Genomic DNA, 22,958 nt, shown 5'->3' on the forward strand with positions numbered 1-22,958 from the left:
TGTGATTTTTTTCTTTGAGTTGATTACATATTCTGTTACTTATTGTTTTGTTGAAATGTTAATCAATAGTAGAGAAATATTTTGTTTTTTTTGGAAAGTGGTACTTTATTTTTTCATCTTTTTTCATCTTTTTTTAACTTCTATTACTGTTAAATTAACTTTCACCTGCGTAGTTTCATATAATTTATTACATATTATGCAAGTTATGATTATTGTGATTTTTTTGTTGTAAAATGTGTTCAAATAGTAATTAAACATCTTTATAAACACGATTATGTTGGGTGATTGTATTTCACGCACTGTGAGTAGTATTTTCTGCAAAGATTGGTAATCCTCCTTTGTGTGCACGTTGCTTCCTTGAGCCAGCAGGCAGGTGAGCTTGAGTCTTGCTTCTTTGTTGTTCATTACATTTTTGTCACCTTTGAATGATTGAGACTGCATCTTTCTGTGTGCGCTCAGAATGTTGTTAACTTAAGAACAGTAAATATTTCTCATCGAATATGTTTTCCATGTGAATGGTGAAAACACATAGATAGTGAAAGACCAATTTTCCATTAGATTTGCCAATGCTTCGGTTCCTAATCAAATGCAGTGTAAGACTGCTAATTGAGGAATTGTGCAAGAGGAGATTGGTAAAGCACTATGAGCATAGTGGTAGACCAGCAATACTCAATGAAGAAAACACTGTAAGACATATCAGCTGCTATGTAACATAGTCTAAACAAGTCTATGTGAAAGTTGACCAAACAGAAAAACATTGGTGTAGCAACTGCATACAAGGTATTTCTTAAGAAGCTCAGTTTCATCCCATTTGAAGTGAAAGTTGACCAAACAGAAAAACATTGGTGTAGCAACTGCATACAAGGTATTTCTTAAGAAGCTCAGTTTCATCCCATTTGAAGTGAAAGTTGTTCAAAAGTTATTGACCACAGACTGTGGAAAGCCAATTCACTACTGTGAATCATTTCAACAGTTTCTAGCAAACAATTCGGAGATATTTTTGACCATGTTTTTTATTTAGCGAGGCACGATTATGTTTATCAGGATATGTGGACACACAGAACTCATATTTATGATCTGCCAATAACGTGTACACCAGACATAAAATTCCAGATTATTGGGTTGTAGATTGAAATATCCAGAAGAATATTCTTCCCAGAAGTAATAAATTCAGCTCATTAGTGTGAAATCATTCACATATATAGATAGAGGTTCATTCACCAGTAGAGGAAAAATAAATAATACTTGGATTCAATAAGACAACACAATTGCACATATAGCCATATTATTCTTATGAAGTTACTTCAAGAGAGTTTTGGAGAACGAATCATTTCTAAGGGTTTTTGGCCACTTCTTTCTCTAGATTTAGCCGACCGGATTTTTAGTTCTTGGTTATGCAAATAGTAATGTTATCAAAGAAACCCCCACACAGCCTCCTAAAACTTCAAACTGCTATTCATGATTTCACCAGAACATTCATATAAACAACTTATGAGAGCCTTTGAGAAAAAAAAGAAATGCATGCATATGTCTGTATTTTCATGGAAACCATTTCTAACAACTACCATAAGGTTAGTTGAAGTTATAAATTGCTGTGTTTGTGCATAACAAGTATACTACTTGACTCCTACTTTTTGAATGCACAATATTATTTACACAAATTTTTGAAGGTAACAATATTTTATACTTCCACAAACATTTATTTATTTATTTTATATCAACAATATGAACAGACAATACCAAATATTTTGATTATCTAGATTTTTTTTCAATCTCTGTTACCTTATACCTGTTTTTTTTTTTTAATTAAATATTATGTGAATTTAGGGTGAATCAGGTCCACCGGGTATTCCTGGAACACCAGGAACCCCTTGCCAAGAGGAACGTGATTACTTGACTGGTATTCTATTGGTAAAACACAGCCAGACAGTGACTGTACCAGAGTGTGAAAGAGGGCACATTAAATTATGGGATGGGTATAGTTTACTTTATATTGAGGGCAATGAAAAAGCACATCATCAAGATTTGGGTAAGATTATGTTCATTTAATTATCTTATTTTTTTAATTATTTTGAATATAACGGTAGTGTGATATTTTTAAGGATAATTATTTATTTAAAGAGAAATCACTGTTCATAGTCAGCTGTGATATGGCTTTTTAAAAATGTAAATGTTATAGACACTTGTCTGTGATCAATTCACGAAGTGATACACAAATTAGTTGATTGTTAATTACTACAAATTTGCTACAGGATGAGTAATTTATAACTGAACTGCTTCACACTAGACCCAATTGCAATGTATAACAGTTTATAAATTAAATGAAAAAATGAAAATGAAATGATGAAACATAAATTAAATTATTTTTATGTTACCAAATAGTTTACATATTTACCATATATATTTTTTCAAAAGTTGTTTGAAGGGAGAACTTTGCGCTGCAGCTTTTTTGTGTTCAAATGATCATATTGAGACTTACCTGATGCAATACATTGTTGTCAATCAGTTAGGGATTTGATTCATAAACTGTATCCTTCAAATAGCTAAGGAAAAAAATCACAACTATACAGATCTTTGAAACACAAAGGCCACCACCCTCTGCTGAGAGCTCATTCTTCTGTAAAAGTCGCATGATCATGTGCTAGTAAATTGTTTGATTTGTAACATATTGCTTCATCTTGTTGGAAGATGTACTCTTTTTAATGATATGTTAACTTAAAAGTTGTACAGTAAACTTCTTTATCGACCATTCTGGTCAAAAAATATTGACCCTCCCCTCACTATGATTATCAGAAACAACAAGCATACATCATTTTACTCAACATCTAGTGAGGATTTTATGTCATCCAATACTTGGTGTTTTTCAAATTACCATGCCCAGAAAAATTATAGCATGCCTCATCTGGCAAGAAATACACTGTTAGATCTATCTGTTCATCAACAATGTTTTTGAGATTGTCATTGCGATAATAAACTTAAGAATTAATAGACAAACTGAAGTGGTTTTGTCTATTCTCCTAAGTTATTAGATGATATGATTTAAAATTTAAATCTTGAAGATTCTTACAGGAAGATGAGGAGTATTTTATACCACTTTGTTGCGATAACTTTCAAATAGTTTTTTGGATTGGTAGAACTTTGAATATCAACTATGGCCTTTGTAGTCCTAACAGAAGGTTGCCTATTTCATTTTGCATTTGAAACCCATCCCATAGTACAATATTTTTAACCACATCTTGTGTTTATTCTGTGTTGGGGCATTATCAAATTTTTCCGCAAATACTTAATGTTAAAGTGACACTCAAATAACTTTAGTTCAAATCCATTCACTTCCGTTTTAAGTAGCTCATCCATTTTTTCCATCCTCATCCAACATTGAGCTGATCATACAACATCTCCTCCTTTAGAAATTACATGCCCTGAAAATATCTCTGAAATCAGTGCTATAGATGCTCTGGCAGCATGTGCTATAGCTCCATCTTTTTGTAACCACATCTCATCCAACTCAATACAACAATAAAGCAGTTAAGGAACAAGGAAATCTTGTAACATCTTTGTGTTCCTGTCAGAATTGATTATACCACTGCATTTCCTTACTCTTTAAAAAATAAGGGCCTTTGATTCCAAAACTTCCAGAGCACATCGAACAGTTACATAAGGACTATGAAGAAGATGTATATGAAATTTGTTAGAATTTGTATCAGTCCAGCAATGACAATTTTTTTTTATTCATTGTGCCCAATAAATGAAAATGCACTTTGTCACTCATTAGCAGACCCACATCATCGGTAAACAAGTTAATAAAATTTGCACAAAATATCAACCAATTTGCTTTGTCATGCTCACTTAGTTCTTGAACTACCATCATATTATATGGTTATCAAAGTTCAATTCCTTGAACTTTATATCTTACTTGGTCCACTCTTTATATAATTTAACACTGGTAGTTGATCTAAGGACTGAAATATGTCTTATTGATACTTATTTCATTATATACTTCATTTATTAATAATTTTTTTAACAAACTGAAATGAATATAAAATTTTAATGAGAAATTGCTGGTATTCAATAATTTATAATAATAATGTGTTTGCTTGAAGACCATACATGCAGTGATTACAAGAGGTAATTATCTGTAAGCAGATATGAATCATAGAAAAGAAATGTAAGGCAACATTTTGAATGTTACAGCGATAGAAACAAAATGTAAAAGCTTGCCTTCCTGTTTTTCAAAGGAATATAAAAAAACTGAAAAAAGTAAACTGGTATCAAATCTTGTCGACATTGTTTGCACATAGATGATGTGCAAACATGTGAAGTTGCCATTTTGGCAACATCGTTGTTCTTTGTTTGGTTTGAATGAAGAAAAGGGAAAGTTAAAAATGAATGAAATATGTTTAAAGCATTTTCATTATATTGAAACTGGTAACATTTTGGATGTTACTGGGTTTAAAAATGAAGTAGGAGAATCTAAAAGTTTGCTAGAAACAGTCAATTCTCATGGTAAGATTTTTGTAGACAAAGAAAGATCTTCTTCATCAACCAGTAATGAATATTAGTTGTGAAATGTTGGATAGAAATAAACTGGAAGAAGCATGTAATGAAATTATCAGTTTTTTAACACATTTCACCACATTATTTAATAATGTAAAATAAGTTGTAGCTGGTTAATTACAAATGAGAATTATTGTAAAAAGTTTCAATTTATTCAGTTTTCAATAAGATTATAAATTATTGATTCATAAAACTTTTTTAATACATTATATAGGTATACCCACACTCATACTCTTTCATCTTCAACTTTCAGTTCAGCTTATGCTTCATATTAATCCAATTTTTATCAAGTGTATCATTTAAAGGCATGTGCTTACCTGCCCACACTGACATACTATGATTCTGTTTAATTCATATCTAGTGATTGTAAATGAAAAAAAATTTTAACTGTTGGAAGAACTGGAGCTTAATAATCTGCTATTAAAAATTTGTTTGTAAAAATCTTAAACAGCATTCTCACATTAAGGAAAGGTAGACCTACTGACTTCATTGTGATGTCTTCTGATGCTGAATGATTTCCTGATCCTGTGCACTTTCCCTTTTCTTCATTCAAACCAAACAAAGAATGACGATGTTGCCAAAATGGCAACTTCACATGTTTGCACATCATCTATGTGCAAACAATCTCGACAAGTATTGAAACCAGTTTACTTTTTTCAGTTTTTTTATATTCCTTTTACATTTATATTCCTATACATTATACATTTATATTCCATTTATATTACATTTATATTCCTTTTACATTTTGTTTCTATCGCTGTTATTTCAATATTTGCTTTACTGCTCAAATCTGTTAAGACACCATTTCTTTTGTCTTTATTCTAGTTCAGGTCCCACAATAGGTTACATGTCCAATAGTGGTTGGACGTAATTTCTCAATGTAAAATTGAGAAATTTATTTAATAATTTATTATTATTTAATGTTAACTTTAAGGGAAGAGTTGACAAAAAAGTTTCTTGTACTTTAATGCAAATGTAAAACGAAGTTTTCTTTTTGTGTTTCAAATGAAATCTATTTAACTAAGTATGTGCCATTTTAGCTAATCACCTTTTGCCTTTTTTCAAATAACATCATAATCCCACCACTGTAAAATGTCTTTATTTTCTGGACAAACAATTGTGGTAAAGGATTTTCTGAGGCCTCTTTTGAAGTCAGCTTTAACCATTAAGAGAGTTCTGTAGATATTGTAACAAATAACAGCCTGATGGTGCAAGATGAGGAACAATCTTGATCTTACAGTCCTTGACTGTATAGACAATGGATTCATCAAAACTTCCTGGCCAAGCTCTGTCAGTTTTCAACAGATCACCAAAGTATGTGGGGCCTAGTGTTGCCGTTAAGGAAAATGATTGTTATTGATCAATTCTGGTCATTTTGTCTAGAAATTGCCTGGCATAATCTCTCCATTATTGACTGTAGAAGTTAAAATCAATTCTCTGACTGGGCAGCAGAAGCTCATAGTAAACAGTTCCTTTCTGATCCAACAATACACACTGCACCACTTTTCTTGGCATCCATCCTAGCTTTGCCATCATTTATAGAGCTTCATCTCACTTCGACCACAATCTTTCCATACATTATTGTTGTATGTGATCCATTTTCCATTGTTTGTAATGAGCTATTTCAAACATGCTTTATTTTGTTCTATTTTAGCAGGAATTCACAGAGTTTATTTTCAGTAAGTTTTTCATTATTAAATCATGCAGCACCCAAAAATCAAGTTTGTTTTGTATCCCACCTTCTTCAAACAATTTAAAACTCATATGTTATCGATATTTAGTTCATTACTGATATCTTGAATTAATTGCCAGTTTTTCTCAATTTTTTCTGATTCCATTGTCTTTTTGTGATGGTAACCAGAGTGAGGTACATCAAAATTTACAGATTGAAAATGCTTAGACCAGATTTTTGTTACACATATTGATATATGACATCATATCCATAACCATCACACATTTTTTAGCAGCATGAGTCACATTGTTTCCTTTATGGGAATAAAATGTCAAAATGTATCACATTTCTTAATTATTTTACTCATATTTTTAAGAAGCAATAACTTTTATAAATAAACTAATATAATGATAACCTTTCTAAAAATAGTTCCTTTCAAAATAGTTCACAAGTGTGGCCAGATTTGATTATTATAACCAGAGTTATAAAATCCTAAAGCCATCTACCTGTAGAATATGACAAGATTTTTACTCCCAATGATTGAATATATGTAAAAAATAAAAAGTATGAGAAAAAAATATATAAAAAAGAACTACTAGTATTAGAAAAATAGTATTAAATATATAGACAGAGAAAATAAACACTTATAAGTGTTTAACTGACAAACAAAATGCAAGTCGAATTGAAAGAACATCATCAATTGCAAGATCACTTGCACTGAGTTATGTATAATCAAAACAGCTACACCATTCATCACTAAGAAGGTGTACAATGTTGAATACCTGTTTGTGCGCATTATGACACATGCTCTTGTTGAAGAGAACAGAGCATGAGTGTGGACAAACCATAAATGCGATAAACTTAGAAAGAAATATTGTTTACAATAAATCTAATTATTTTGTCATATTGTCTTCAGGATTTGCAGGATCGTGTATAAAACGCTTTTCAACACTGCCATTTTTATTCTGTGATATGAATAATGTATGTAATTATGCAAGCAGAAATGACAAATCATATTGGTTGAGTACCAATTCACCAATTCCAATGATGCCAGTCGAAGAAACTGCCATTACACAATACATTTCAAGGTATAGTAGTGAACAATCTTATTATTTATTTTAAACATTTACTTTAATCTTCCATTTCAGACAGCATTTTGTAATTTAATATTTCAAAAGGGTTTTTCAATGTAAATCAGTCCTTCAAAGTATAATGTTACACTGTTTTTTCCTAGAATACTATTTTTTTCATTCATTTTTGCTATTTTAACATGCTTATTTTACCATTGGACATGTATGTTATTAGTAAAAATCTCTCATTATCTCAATAAGTTATTGTGATAAGTAATGTAAACAGTAAGACAAACAAAAATCTAATTAAAATAATTATGTTTTTAAAGGCATTTTTATAAAATTGTCAGTTATTCAAATTATGAATAACAGACAAAATTCTCATAAACACAGAGTGGCCGAACGATTAAAAACTAATAATGAGTTTTGTTTTTATTATTCAAGCCTTCTATTTAAATTAAAATTCAAATTCTACTGAATAAAACTAAGCGTATTTAGCGTAAAAAGCTGGAAAATATGGGGTAAAAAAAGCCAATGTTCAAGATATGATTTCTAAATCAATGATAAAGCTGGGAGTTTTATTAAGTTCTCATGGAATGATGAGATTGATTTTGTTATAAACAAAATCAAAAAACTGATTTGCTCGAACTGTCTTAATAAAACACTAAGCTTGTCTTCATAATTAAATATTTATTATGCCTATATATACATACTATTTTTCTAAAATTGGTCCTTTCGGGAATCATATCCCTCTGCACTATACAAATTATATCAATCTGATCAACCCAAGTGCAGAATTAATAAAATAGGATGACACCTACCTTATTCCATAATCCAAGCAAGACCGCTTTTGTGAGTACCTCGCATCATCAGTTGCCCTATAATTTTTCAAATCTTTCGTTGCAAATTACACATTAAAATTAAAATTGTTCATTGTAAATTGCACATTAAAATTAAAATTGAGTTTTAAAATTGTTAAAAGATCCTTTTCTAATGAAATCAAAACAGAAATAAAACTAATTTTTTTTTTTTAAATTCAAAAACTTTTAATTGTAAATTAAAACTGCATATATATAAAATATGAAGTCATTAATAAAATTTAATTAAAAGTCTAATTAAAATTTCTATTTTATTTGCATTATTAATTTTAATTTTGTTTTTTAATTTAATTTTATTAATGACTTCTTATTCATTTATATGCAATTTTTAATTTTAATTTAATATTATTTTTATAATATATAAATATATATATATATATATATATATATATATATAATATATTATATAAATATATTATTTTTATAATCGATAACTAACTTGAACAACCCAAGTAAAGAATTATAAAATAAATGAGATGACACTTACCGGTTTTTTTTATTCCAAAAGCACTTTAGCAGGATCCCGCATCATCAGTTGTATATAATATATTTACATAAAATTATATATCAAACATAAGAAAAATTAAAATTAAAAGATTAAAATTACAATCATATATACAAAAACATAAGAAGTCAGTTAAGTAAAGTAAGTACATATGTATAAATGTGATGTCATAAATAAAAACTTTAAAAATTAAATTTAAAAATAAAATAAATAAAACAAATTTATACTATATAACCTGGCCAGCCAATGTTACATTACTGAATCATCAGTAATCAGGTGAGTCATCAGGCTTTATTATTATTCCCACAAACATGAGTTTAATGAACACAGAGGGGTGTATGGGCAGAACTCTGACCAGGTAAACATTCCCTGACTGCAACAGGATACACAAGTAACCATGTAGCATGGGCAAATCTGTGACAGGATGCTAGGATATATATATATATATATATATATACTAGCAAGTATTTATTAAATTAAAATTTTATGTATTATTGAAAATATTATTTTATTTATAATTTTTTTAGCTAAAAAAAATTATATATATATATATATATATATATATATATATATATACATGCGCGCGCGCTTGTGTGTGTGTGTGTGTGTGTGTGTGTGTATAGAACATTCAATGAATGTGAAACCCTTGAATGAATGTTTCATCGTAATTGGCTTGTTCAAGAAGCTGCTGACAAACTTCTACTCGATGTTCTTTCTGCTGTTCGGTCATCAAACAAAGAACAAACTTTGCTGCAACTCGATTCATATTCAATTTTTCAGTCAAAATGTCATGGCATAATCCAGTTGAGATGCTAACCTCTTCTGCTTGTTCTCTGACAGTCACTCAGCAATTTGCATGCACCAGATCATTGATTTTCTGAACAGGCTCATTGACTTCTGGGCCTTGACCAGAAGTCAAAGGCCCTTCTGGTCAAGGGTCATCTTCAATTGACTGACGACCGCTTTTAAATTGTGGAAACCATTCATAACATTGCATACAACCCAGAGCATCATCTCTATTAGCTTGTTTCAAAAGTTGAATTGTTTCTGTGAAAGTTTTCCCCAATTTCATGTAAAATTTTATATTGTATTGTTGGTCCTGAAAATTTTACATTACCAAAAACCACTACTAACACTTAAACACATTGCACTCAAATAACAATAACATGGAAACTAAATGAGACCAACAATCCTGTAATACGTGACCACCAATTCTGTAATATGTGATTATAGAAGGAGGAGGTTATACAGAACACAATGCTGACAACCACGTATCATTAAATGTCTTCATTGGCGCCTAATTAAAAAATGTTCAGTTAATTTCTGAATAGACCTCATATACTTTTTTAAAACTCTGTGAAAGAGATTAAGTAAAGCCATGTACTGCTAGTCATAAGGATGAACCGTCATTTATTATATAAAATGATATAATTTGCATCATTATAATAGTATTGAATTTTCAACACAATTGTTTATTTTCATCTGCTCTTTGAGTCTGTTACTTTGCTGTCATTTTATAGGTACACAGACTAATATACGATCTTAAAGTATTACCTTCCCTCAGAAGTAATTAAGTAACAAGGTTAATTACAGATTTATATTAGACTTTCACATTCTAACACATTTATTTTATAAATTTATGTATCATTTATTAAAAACGTATTATCAGTATAATTTTTAATAAAATGATTTACTTTGCTGTGTTTTGTATTTAGGTTGTTACTTTTTTATATGTTTCTCATGATAAAAGAAAAAAATTAATTTTAATTTGTTTTAAATAATATAAATAATTTAATTATTGTATTTAATAGACAAATGTTTATTACATAAATAAATTACTTTTATTCTGATCAGTACATAATAATACATTATATTGAGGCATGTTTTTAAAGTAAGTACTGTTTTGAAATTCTGCCGCTGCTACACTGTAGTTGGCATTCCACACATGTACACTGTGTACCTGCATTTGTTGGCAAGCTGCAGACACCATTATGGAAATATTCGACTGTGTTTATGTTTGTGAGTATTTAAAATGTCTCTGCTGATCGAGAATCCTGCTGACTGTGAAATACATGGTGTAATTTGTTTTCTTAGTGCTAAAGGTGTGAAATTGGCTGAAATTCATTGCCAGATCAGTAAAATGTATGAAGAAAACATTATGAGCGAAGAAATGGTACGAAATTGGGTTAGTGCTTTTAAAGATGACTGCCAGAATGTTCATGATGAGGAACATAATGGACAACCTAATGTCATTACTGAAGATTTGGTGCAAAAAGTAAGAGAGAACAGACACTTTATGATTTCTTCGCTGTCTGAAGAGTTTCCTCAAGTTTCAAGAAGTGTTGTCTGTGAAATTGTGACCGAACACTTAAATTATCGATGATGATGCTGTCAAAGCAACCGTGTTGCAATAGTTATTAAGTCAAGCAGCAGACTTCTATGATGACGGTGTTCAATAGCTTGTTGCACGACACAAGTGCCTTAATATTGGTGGCAATTATATAGAAAAGTAGATTAAAGTACAGGCTTTCACATAAAAATAAAATTGTTAAGAATAGTTTTCTTGTGTTTTTTTTTTAATTTCAAAACTGTACTTACTTTAAAAACATGCCTTCAGGAATAGATATGCTGCTTCACAGATAACAAAAGAAAGCTGCTCCAGCTTTTGCGCAGATAGATCGAGGGAAGCTATGGTAAACCTTAATTAAAGCATTATTCCAAAATACATAACTAATTATAAATAAAAATAGATGTCATTCAGTTACATACTATTAATTTAATCACATTAAACAATTCCGGCGATCTCCAAGGCAGAGTGCTAGTGTCTCGTCCTTTCATCTGGATGCATGGCATTTTTCTTATGCTACAAAATTTTGATTTCATATTCCCATGGACAATTCAAGCTTATATGGTGAATTAATCATCAAAAAAAATAATAAATAAAAGATATGTACACTTTTAAAAAGGTATTTATTTTTCATAAATTAAAAATAATTCAGAATTCAAAAGGATGTTACTGAACAATTTTTAAGCATATATTTACATTGATATTGAACTACTTGCAGAAAATGCAGGATTATCTAGATCTTTTAATTAGTATTATTTAAAAATTTATTAATGTAGTAATATTTTTTGTGTAAGAGAAAATTTTTTAATTATACTTTAAATAAATTGGTGGAAATTATTTTTTTAAATTGTTCAGTAATTTATTCAATAATAAAATTGAAAAATTAAAGGTCTTTTTTCATAAAAAAAAGTATCATATTAAAAATATTATAAATTTCTGTTAAGTTAAATGTTTACTTTCTAATGTAAATGCTTTTGTAGCCATTAGGACAGTTCATTATTTATAAATTATATATGTAAAATAAAAAAATAATAATAGTAACTGGAAAATAGTGCACATTAAAGCAGGTCTGTAGTTTGTTGTTTATTTGTAATTGGTTAAGTTGATTATGTTACTCAAGGTAATTAAACCTTATTACATTTAAAGAGGTATTTATTTAAACTTTATAATTACATAATCATTCTATTCTGTCTATTTACATTTTCGTTCATTTAAAAAATGAATTTATTAGTGTTCTTTTAAAGACTAGTTCTCTTTTATTTTATGGAACTGAACTTACTTATCAAAAAAAAAAAGGTCTATAAATAATGAATGAGACTAGTTTTTTTTTTGACAGCCAAAGTGACAACACTGTAAAGTTATTAGTAAACATATGGTTATATGAACAGCTGATTTGCATTAAATATTAATATTTTTAGTTTATTGTCACGTGAGACATAAACAAACTTTTCATGAAACGAGTTTTTGTTGGGTGTCACAAAAATGAGTGATACTAATTATGAGCAACATGTGCAATCAAGTTTTGTTTTAAGCTTGATGAGAATGCTACTGAAACTTTTTCAAAATTGAAAAGGGCGTATGGAGATGACACTCTGTAACGAGCCCAAGTTTTTAGATAGTTTAAAGCATTTTCAGATGCCCAGAAATCAGTTGCGGACGATCTATTCTCTGGAAGACTGTAAACATCAAAAAGTGACAACAATGTTGAATGAATCAGAGACTTGATACGGTACGACTGGTGATTAACTGTCAGAATGATTGCAGAACAATTGAATTTGAACCATACCACAGTCCATCAAATTTTGACAAATAAATTGGACACAAAAAAAGTTTGTGCAAAATTGGTCCTAAAAAACCTCATTGTTGAACAGAAAAACAACAGGGTGGAAGTGTTCTGCGATCTTCTAGGGCGAATTGAAATTGATCCTTATTTTCTAAAAAAATGTTATTATTGGTGGTGAATCTTGCATATTTAAGTACGACCCAGAAACAAAATGCCAGAGCAAGGAGTGGCACACTTGAAACTCAAAAAAGCAAAAACACACATCCCAAAAAAGCAAAAATGAGCAAATCTAATTTGTTTCTTCGAAAGTAATGGCATTGTCCATAAGGAGTATTTGAATATGTTTACCGAGAAATTCTTGAAAGATTGCGAAAAAGAGTTGCCCGCGTGAGACCAGCCATCAAAGACAACTGGATGCTGCATCATGATAATGTTCCTTGTCGCATTGCACTCTCAATTAATGAGTTTTTGGCAAAGAAAAACATTCCTGTAGTTCCCCAACCACCTTATTCACCTGACTTGAGTCCCTAGGACTTTTTCCTGTTTTGACTTTAAAAAACACCTTAAAGGACACCATTTTGGAACAGTAGAAAACAAAAAAAAATGTAACCAACCATCTGAAGGATATTGTGATTTCTGAGTTCCAACACTGTTATGAAGCGTGGGAAAACCATTTGAACCATTGGGTGGCTTCTCAGGGGGAACTATTATATTTCATAACAGCGTGTGAGTTTCAGTACCCCATATTTGAACATTTTGCAAATGTATTCATCATTAAACATGAAATTTAGCTTCATCACTAAAAATAAAAACTCCCCATCATGATACAAACATCTAGAATGTCTGTAGCAAATTCAAAGCATTTAATTTTCTCCTGTGGATGAATTTTATAACCAGAAAAGCCAATCATTTTTTCTAAGTGTTTTAAACAGTTGTTTTTGAAATGCCTAACTCTACAGAATACATCTGCATTGGTTTTTTTTTTGGATTATGCAAGTAACTTGTTTGCGTAGCAGACATTATGGTTATTCTGAACGTAACTGTTTCAGCAAGCTCCCTGTTTCTCTGAGGTGATAGTTCCTTTACCTTATGTTACTTCCATGTGATGGTTCTTTGTTAAACACATGTCAGTATACAATTCCTAACAAGTGTAACCAACAGAAACTTAGCAAGCCACAAAACACAGTGAACCTTCCCCTGCAGTGTAATCATGGTGCCGAGGGAAGTAACAACCTTTATGCAGCTATTAAGCGTATAACACAGTGTGCCTGCACTGATATGGGAACTAATATCGAAAATTTGGGCAGTTCTATTTCACTTTACCATGTACTTCATGCTTTTTTGCTTTGTTCTAAAATTATGACTTTGAAATCCTACCAGTACTTTATAAACACAATACACCAAATTAAAATTCGGTCTAAATTTATTTTACAAATTATCATTCCTGAATCTATAGTCTCATTTTTCATACAAAATATGATTTTGTCTGTGATTTAAGATATTATTATGTAAAATCCTGTAAAATATGATTATTTTTCTTTTAATCTTTGTCGCACACCTAATAACATTTTCTGAATGAATTTAAACTTAAGATTATTCTCAAGGTTGATAAAATGCGATAAAAGAACCATTAAAAATAAAATACAAATTAATTGTTTGTAACATTTTTTTTATTATTATACTTGTAGTCAAAGTACTTGCTGTGAAAAATTATGGCAAGGAATTTCTAAATTTTAAGTTAACATTAGAACATATAAACAAATAAACATTCACTCAGATATTCTTACTAACCATAGGCAAACCAAGAGAGGATAATAAAACATCCAAAACTTGAAAACCTTTAGTTTTTTTAAGTTTTATTGTCAGATGTTATGCCTGATATCAGTATTTGATGTCTCACTAAGTATAATTTGTTTTGATGAAAAAATATTTTCTTAAAAGTCTTCTTGGACACAAATAACCATTTTAGTGGAAGGAATGATCTATGATTTATCCAATGTATTTTAATATTTTTATTTTTATTTTTTTTTTTTACTTTCTCTATTCTTGCTGAAACAGTTACTTTCAGAATGACCATTAATGTCTGTGCTACGCAAACAAGTTACTTGCATAATCCGAAAAAAAAACCAGTGCAGATGTGTTCTGTAGAGTTAGGCGTTCCAAAAACAACTGTTTACTTCTTCTTCCAGTTACCAAAAGAACATGCCTTGCAATAAACAGCTAATTTTATTCTTAGGATGGCTAACATATAATTATTGAAATATTTTAATTATTGTAATTTTTTGGTTGAGCAATTAGTTTATAGTGATTTAATTTAGAAAAGTTGTATTCATTTCTTATTCTTAAAATATGAGTTATAATGACAGCACTGATGACCATCCAGCAGCACAAAATGATTGGTTTTGATATCATATGACAAGTTCTCATGGAATAATCAAATAGATTTCATTTGTAACGAAATCAAACCAAACTCTTTTGCTATGAAGCTCCTTAATAAAACACTAAGCTTGTCATCATCATTATTAAATGTTAATTGTGCATATATATATATTCTATGAGTTTTGATGATACAAAAATGGGCTTATAATTTTAATAAATAAAAAAAAAATAAAAACGCGTGTGCTGGTGTAGACTGAAGTTCACCTGACATATACTGGGTAGCATTGTGCTCTCTGATAGTAAGCAAAGAATTTGGACAGTATATAAAAAATAACACATTTCACAGACTAATCAATATAATTTTGTTGTATCTTAATTTATTTCTATAAAGATTCATACAAAATATATTTTTTAATAATGTATGACTCAGAAATAAGCAGAAAATTCAAGAGAATTTTTCTCTATTTTTAATATAATTGGCTGCTTTAAGTTTTATTTCTCTCTTCATCTTATATTATTTGATTTTTTTAACAGTACTAATATTGTCTATTTAATCTGTTTTAGATGTGTAGTATGCGAAGCACCAGCAAATGTCATAGCTATTCATAGCCAGAGCCTTAATGTTCCTGATTGCCCGCAAGGTTGGAATGGCCTATGGATTGGATATAGTTTTGTAATGGTCTGTACATATATCTACATATATTAATCTTATATCAATATATTTTGGTGTCAACAATTTATGCTTAAAAGATCACACAAAATGTACTAAAAAAGTGAGAAAAGTATATTGTAAATCATGATTATTTATTAATAAATATATATCTATCATTCGTTTCAAATATGAGGGGCAGCTGAAATGTAATGCACTCTGGAAAGGATACTGACTGAAATGTAATGGGAGAATTCCCATTACATTTCACAAAATGTAATTGGAAAAAAATTTATATTCACAAAATATAATATAAAGCAACAGGTACTGCAATTTTATAGTTTCATTTCCCTCTACCACATTTCAAAACTGCTTGATCCATGTGCTCTCATTTTCTGCTGGTCACTGTTGTTATGGAGTCAAGTTTGGCTGCTAGGTCAGTGCATCTGAAACAGCCTGCAGTGATTAAGTTTTAAGAGTGGAAAACTTGAACATTATTAATCATCATCATCTAAAAGCCATTTGTGGTGATGAAACTGATGATCAATTTACTCTGAGTAGGTGGAAAATAAAATGTTTGTATCAGATGCCAGTAAAGTAAATATTGAAGATGAAGCTTGGTCAACTGGTTTGTGTGACCAATGAGAAGCAACAAAAGAAGGGGAATGAATTGATTCAAAATGACCACCACATCACACAACAACCCATCACCGCCCAGATAGGCAGATCAATGAATGAGTAGAACAGATTATTGAAAAACCAGGCTACCGTAAAATCTGTTCATGATGGATGCCACACAAACTCATGGAAAAGAACAAACAACAAATGGAATCTTGTGAACTGCTTCTAAAGCATTATTGAAATGAGGGAGATGACATCCTTTTCAATATTTTGACAGTAGAGAAGTATAATTTTAACCCAGAAGAAAACCAGCAAGCATGGAATACCATCACTGTGATTAACCATAATCAAAAAAATTCAGAACAATCCTCTACAAAAAAAATTCTCTTAACAGTATTGTGGGATTCCAAACACACATGCACGTTATCAATTACCTGGAAGCCGGGTCGACTGTAAATTCTATGTGATACATAAGAGATGATAAAAAAACTTTGAAGATGTGTGTGCAATGCTCAATGATCAACAGAATTAATAATTTTCAATGTGAAAATGCTTATCCACAAAACATCACGTTCATCTAGACTCTTCTGAAGTTGAAATTTAAACCTATTCCACAACCTTCATACACACCAGATTTGGTGGCCTGCAATTTTTGCTTCTTTCTGCTGTTAAAAAGGGATATTAAGAGTATTTGTTTCACCACAAGTGATGAATTGAAGGACACAGTGAGGTGATGGTTCAAGTAGAGATTGACAACTTTCTTTACTGACAGTAAATTTATTACAGATAAAGTTTAGCAAATAAAATGTACTTTTTCGCCATCTTTGTTTCATTTGACTTTATATGTTTTCATTTATGAATCATTAACTACTGTGCACTGAATTTCAGCACCCCTTGTGTAAATATTAATTGTCATTATTTGTATAAAGAATTACAACACCATCCTTTTATTAAATTTAAAAAAATAACTTACTTGTACTGGTAATTTTAATTATATAAATCATTTCTAATTACATTTATATTTACAATCACTAATCATCTAGATGTGTACTTACTGTAATATAAATTGAAATACATTTACTAATATTATCAGTGAACTGTACAGTTCATTACATTTTGTTTCTCCATATAAGAAAGTAAGCTAATCAGATCAGATTTTTGCATAGCCAGGTTTTTGCAGATATTGATATTTGGTGATCCTCTTACTTACTTAACTTAAGGAACTAATTCAGGACATCAAATAAATAAAAACGTTCATATTGAAAAATGTTGTATCTCACTTCACTTTCCCTTTGTTACTATATTGCTTTTTTTCCATTAAAACTTTATACCTTAGAACAGATTGAGATAGTTTAATGAAATTCGGTGTACATTTACCTTATAAAGTTTTATCTTTGAAACTTCCAAAATGGTGGTAGTTAGAATATTTTTAGTCATTAATCGCTCCATAAATATTCGTTTCTTCGAATTGTTTTTATTAAACTGTTACATTTTTTTTATTGTGAATAAAAATGACATCTTATTTGTTCAGATAAGTTGATAAATAGCTGAAATTGGTAAAGAAGATCACAAAAACTGGACCAACATTATTGTTTCTTTTTTTTGAATTGTTAAATACAATTACTAACAGTAGAAATTATTTTAATTACTTTTAATTCAATTAGTGATGGAAGTAAAAACAGGTCTAAAACTGTCAGACTGCTTAATTTTTGAAATCTTATAAATAAAATGCAAAATGCGTTTCTGCAAACTCTTAATTTGTAAAATTTTTCAGTAAAGTCTAAAGTCGAAAAAATTTAAGTAGACTTACTATTTACCAATTTAAAACTATGTACTTACTATTTTAAAAGTAAAGTTGGTTAATTATTTTTTACAGAAATACCAATTTTTTCTAATATTAAGCATTTTATTGAATTTCATACTACAAAAACATTTTAGGAAGCCGTCTCATATGATTATTTTTGAACTTTCATTTATAGCACACGGCTGCAGGTGCAGAAGGAGGTGGTCAGTCATTAGCTAGTCCTGGTTCTTGTCTAGAAGACTTCAGAGCCACACCATTTATTGAATGTAATGGTGCTCGTGGTACGTGCCATTATTTTGCCAACAAGCTCAGTTTTTGGTTGGCAACAATAGAACCTAGTGACCAGTTTAGAGCACCACAAAAACAGACACTAAAAGCTGGTAATCTCCGAAGTAGAATTAGTAGATGCCAAGTCTGCATAAGAAGCACCTAGTCTTGGTTAGTATTACTTTTATGTATTGTTAATAACAATTTTATATAACTTTGAAAATTGTAATTTACAGATATTTTCTTAAAGACTTTTTTATTTTTACAAGCTTAATTTACTTATCTCAAGGAATTTTTTGCAGCTCTAACCTTATACATTATCTATGCATGCAGTCATTAGGATAAAAGCTAGTTTATTTGATATCAGCTTTTATAAATATTGTTCAAAAAGATTCTGCATGCTGTAAATGTGTAATTTAATGATGTAGTAATACTTTGGATGATATGGATATTAAATTTTTTAATTTATTTAAATTAAACATTTTTTAAATTTATATATTATTTTAATCATTTTATAATAATATAATGTATAAATCATGACAGGATTGGGTTTGCTCTACTCCATGTTTAAAAAAGGAACAGCTCCAAAATTTATGTGGATGGAGCAAGGAAAATCACTGTAAACCCTTGGTAAGAGCAACATAACAAAATACACAATTAATTATAAAATTAAAAAAAAACTCGCCTTCAATTTTTTTAACCCTTTCACAGTAAGGTTTCCAGTGTCCGTCGCTCATCGATTTCATTTTAGCTTTACATAGTTTCTGTACTTCTGATATTTTAAATATTGTGTTGTTGCCTGCAACATGTCATTTACCTCTGATCATACCATCTCAATCTCGGAGTTAAATCAGGATGATAAGGTGAATGCCACAGAACTTGATGCCCACCTTTCCAACAATTTGTCAAATTGGAATTGTTTTCTGGTACTTTTGTTCAACTTAATTAGTTCATACAATTGTGGTTCAAGTATTTGAGGCAAAAATGGAATATGATATTTCTGTAGCCAAACAGTCTCATGCCTTGTTTCTTGCTTGATGACAATGGAAGTTTTTCAGGAAGGGAAGGAACTAATTTTTCTTCAATCCATTTTAAATAATTTGTAGTATTCATGCTATCAAGGTAATCGCCACTTTTTTATTTGGCTGTTCAAATTAACATTGCGTTTGAATATAGCCTATTTCACCTCCAGCATGAATTTTAATTAAGCGTTCACTCTTATTTATTACTAAATGACTGCACCGCTGTCATCAGCCCATGATTTTGCCATTGAATGAGATGATAAAACATAGGATTCATCTAAGTATATGATCGCTTGGTTGCATTTTTAAAATCACTGATTTCCTGCAAATATGAAGTCCTTTTCTGCCTGATATCATGTTTGTCAATTAAAATTTTCTTTTCATTTTTTGTTCTGCACCACATAAAACTGAATTCTTTTAAAATTCTTCTTAAATTATTTCACTGCCATTAAAATTAATTTTCATTTTCATTTCTTTACAGAACTGTTCACAGCTCCTGTATCTTTCAGTGAAATTCATTCACAGTTCACCTAACCACACCTTTGTCAAAATCATCTAAATCAGTAACCAACCATTGTTTAGAATGTTTCTTTTTCTTTTTCAGGGTGATGAATGAACATTCTGGCCCCTGAATGAAGAAGTTCTATTCTTTCTTTTCTTAGGCTTTCAACCTGAGTCCTGGAAATGCCACAGGCAATTGCAGTTCACATAATTGTTTCACCCTCTAAGATAATAATTAATGAAAATTATTCCACATGATCTCAAACAACAGTTACCATAACTTTTTCACACAAATCCCCTACTTTTTTTTTTAATCCATTGTTTTCTCTCGAGTGTAATGATGAGCCCAATTTCATCAACCATAACAAATCTACAAAAAAATTTCTCTGGATTGCACTGAAAGAGCTCATGAGAATCATTTAAAATGTTTTTTTGGCAGCTTTTCGTGACAGCACCCATCTAGTGCACAGCTTGTTCATGCCCAAATGTTCATGCAAGATATTGCTCACACATTATGTTGACATGCCTACAGTCCCTGCTAAATCTGTGGTCCATCGCTAATTCAACCTATTTTAAACTCTGCAACATAGTATATATTTGTTGTATTTGATAGTAAAGACTCTCCCAATGTTGTATCAAGCTCTTATTTCTTTGCACTTAAGCCTTTCAGATAAAAGTATTTAATCACTGCATGAATTTCCAGATTTTTCAATTTTCCAAAAAACTCTCTAATTCTCCACTTTGATAGACTGTAAATACCACACTAAGTGATGCAGCAGCTTAAAAATCCTGTAAACTAATGAAGAATGGAATCATGTGATGCCCATCGAGAAATTAAGCATACTAACACCATCTCTGTGCCTGGAAACTTTTGCCCCACCCTTGTATTCTAGACAGATGTTACAGGATGGAATTTATTTATTTATTTCTTAATGAATATTATGAAACTATCCAGATACCCCACGCAGCTTTCTGGATTCAGGGTCTATAAGCAACCACATTCCTTGTTTGTGACGTGTGAGTGAGTTACGATGATGGGTTTACGATGATGAGTTAATCACTAGACCAACTTGGCAGGTTTACAGGATGGAATGACTATGATCACTTTTACCCACCTCTTTTTTACTATAATTTTTGAATTTATAGAATTAAACAAGTATGCATTATACTGACTGAAATTAGCTGTTATTGCTCAACCACACTTGTACAAGAGTTATTCAGTAATTAAAGACACAAATTAAAAATTAAAATAGACAGGCATTTGGCAAAGGGTTATGATACTTTCAGTACAGTAAGTTGGTGACCCTGTAATAACTTGATCAGTTGTTTGAGTAAAATTGTATTGTTGATACATTCAAAATCTCATTTACAATGATGAATGCTCTTGAAATTTGTAAACTATCTGATTAGCATGCAGTTATCCATTCTTTATCAGAATAAGGTGAAAAACCAGTTAACATTTACTCTCATATGACCAAACAGTACAAAGTTATATCAAACACAGAAAGTTTTACAAGCGGGTAAAAAAATTTAAAGACTGTCAGACTTCAATGACTGCTGGAATGGAAGTCCAAGTGAAGTTTCAGCTCAGTGCTTGAAATTCGCATAGACTCTCTCATCCAAGAAGACTAATGGATTACAATTGAGATTATAGCTGAAAAATTACAAGTAAGTATTTGTACAATTTGCATTACCACCAAAAAGCTCAAGTACCATAAAACAAGCGCAAAATGGATTCCAGAGTTGACAGATCACCATAAGGAGATAAGACTTCATTCACAATGTTAGTGCACAGAACTGAAACAACAGTATCGCCAAGACATGGATTCACCATTATTAACCAGAATAAAAAAAAAAAACACATGAGTTCACCTGTCAACAAGTTCATATGAAATGTTTAACATAGTTTGATTACATTTTATTTTACCATTTTCACTTATATTATGCCTTTTATTTATTTATTTATTTTTTTGTAGATATTTATTCATAACTAATGATAATGATGAAGAGAGCAGATTAGAGCACCATCTGTTATAACATGATTTACAATCAGTAATGCAGTTAAATACAGCAGTGTTTATTTCAACCAGTGCTACCTTATTTTTAATAACCATAAAAATATATATATATATATAAAATCGTACATAATGTATTTACATTTAATGTTATAATATTAGTGTTCATTTATTTTTAAGCTGCTACACCACTTTTTGTTGTCTTTTTTCACTGCCATATTTTTTGTATATTTATAATAAATATCATCATTATTATTATTATTGTATGTATATTTAATTAATTATTAATAAATTAATGTGATTGTTGTTGTTTTGTGGAATGAATGCGTGTGTGATGCTTTTTTTTTGTAAACGTTTAACGTGTTTAGTTATGTTCACATATTGTTATAAATTTTTGTAAATAATAAATATAAAAAAAGATATGTATGATTATTATAATGAATATAACCTTACTTTATTGTTATAGATTTTGTATTTTATTTGTAATTTTTTATTTTTATAAAATATTGTTTTTTTTTTTTTTACCATTTTTTAAAATGTAATTTTAATACATGTTAGATAATGTTAAGATCAAATAAATTTATTCTTTTCTTCAGTTAGTATTACATTTTTTTTATTTTTCAGAAATAATTGTTTTGTTCTATTACATATTAAAAATATATATATATTCTTTTTATCTCATCTAATAAAATTTTAAGAGAATATTTAAAATATCTTAAAACACTTTTCAGTGTAGCAAGTTTATTTTGTAATAATAATATTCCAAAACATATTTTGTAACAAATTGATATTTCTATCCATATATTATTTATTTGTTTGTTATTAGTTTTTATAAAACAAGTATTTAAAATCAATATAATTATTCTTAACATTTTTTCTTTTAGTATTTTT

General features: G+C 29.7%; 1 protein-coding gene across 2 annotated transcripts in view; it reads left to right on the forward strand.

Annotated features, from left to right (window-relative positions):
• LOC142320509 (uncharacterized) overlaps nucleotides 1-22,662 on the forward strand; it is a 238,609-nt gene extending 215,947 nt beyond the window's left edge. Inside the window, exons 29-33 of one of the 2 annotated variants that reach the window (XM_075358372.1) lie at nucleotides 1,828-2,029; nucleotides 7,143-7,314; nucleotides 15,753-15,867; nucleotides 18,438-18,700; nucleotides 22,029-22,662. In XM_075358372.1, the coding sequence (XP_075214487.1) occupies nucleotides 1,828-2,029; nucleotides 7,143-7,314; nucleotides 15,753-15,867; nucleotides 18,438-18,695 (747 nt within the window). In that variant the 3' untranslated portion in view covers nucleotides 18,696-18,700; nucleotides 22,029-22,662. Of the gene's footprint in view, nucleotides 1-1,827; nucleotides 2,030-7,142; nucleotides 7,315-15,752; nucleotides 15,868-18,437; nucleotides 18,701-19,072; nucleotides 19,092-22,028 lie in introns of those variants that run through there. The other variant, XM_075358373.1, reaches the window with a different exon arrangement.
• The last annotated feature ends 296 nt before the right edge of the window (nucleotides 22,663-22,958 follow it).

This window comes from Lycorma delicatula, chromosome 2 (assembly GCF_047948215.1).
Source record: "Lycorma delicatula isolate Av1 chromosome 2, ASM4794821v1, whole genome shotgun sequence".
NCBI classification, from domain to species: Eukaryota; Metazoa; Arthropoda; class Insecta; order Hemiptera; family Fulgoridae; genus Lycorma; species Lycorma delicatula.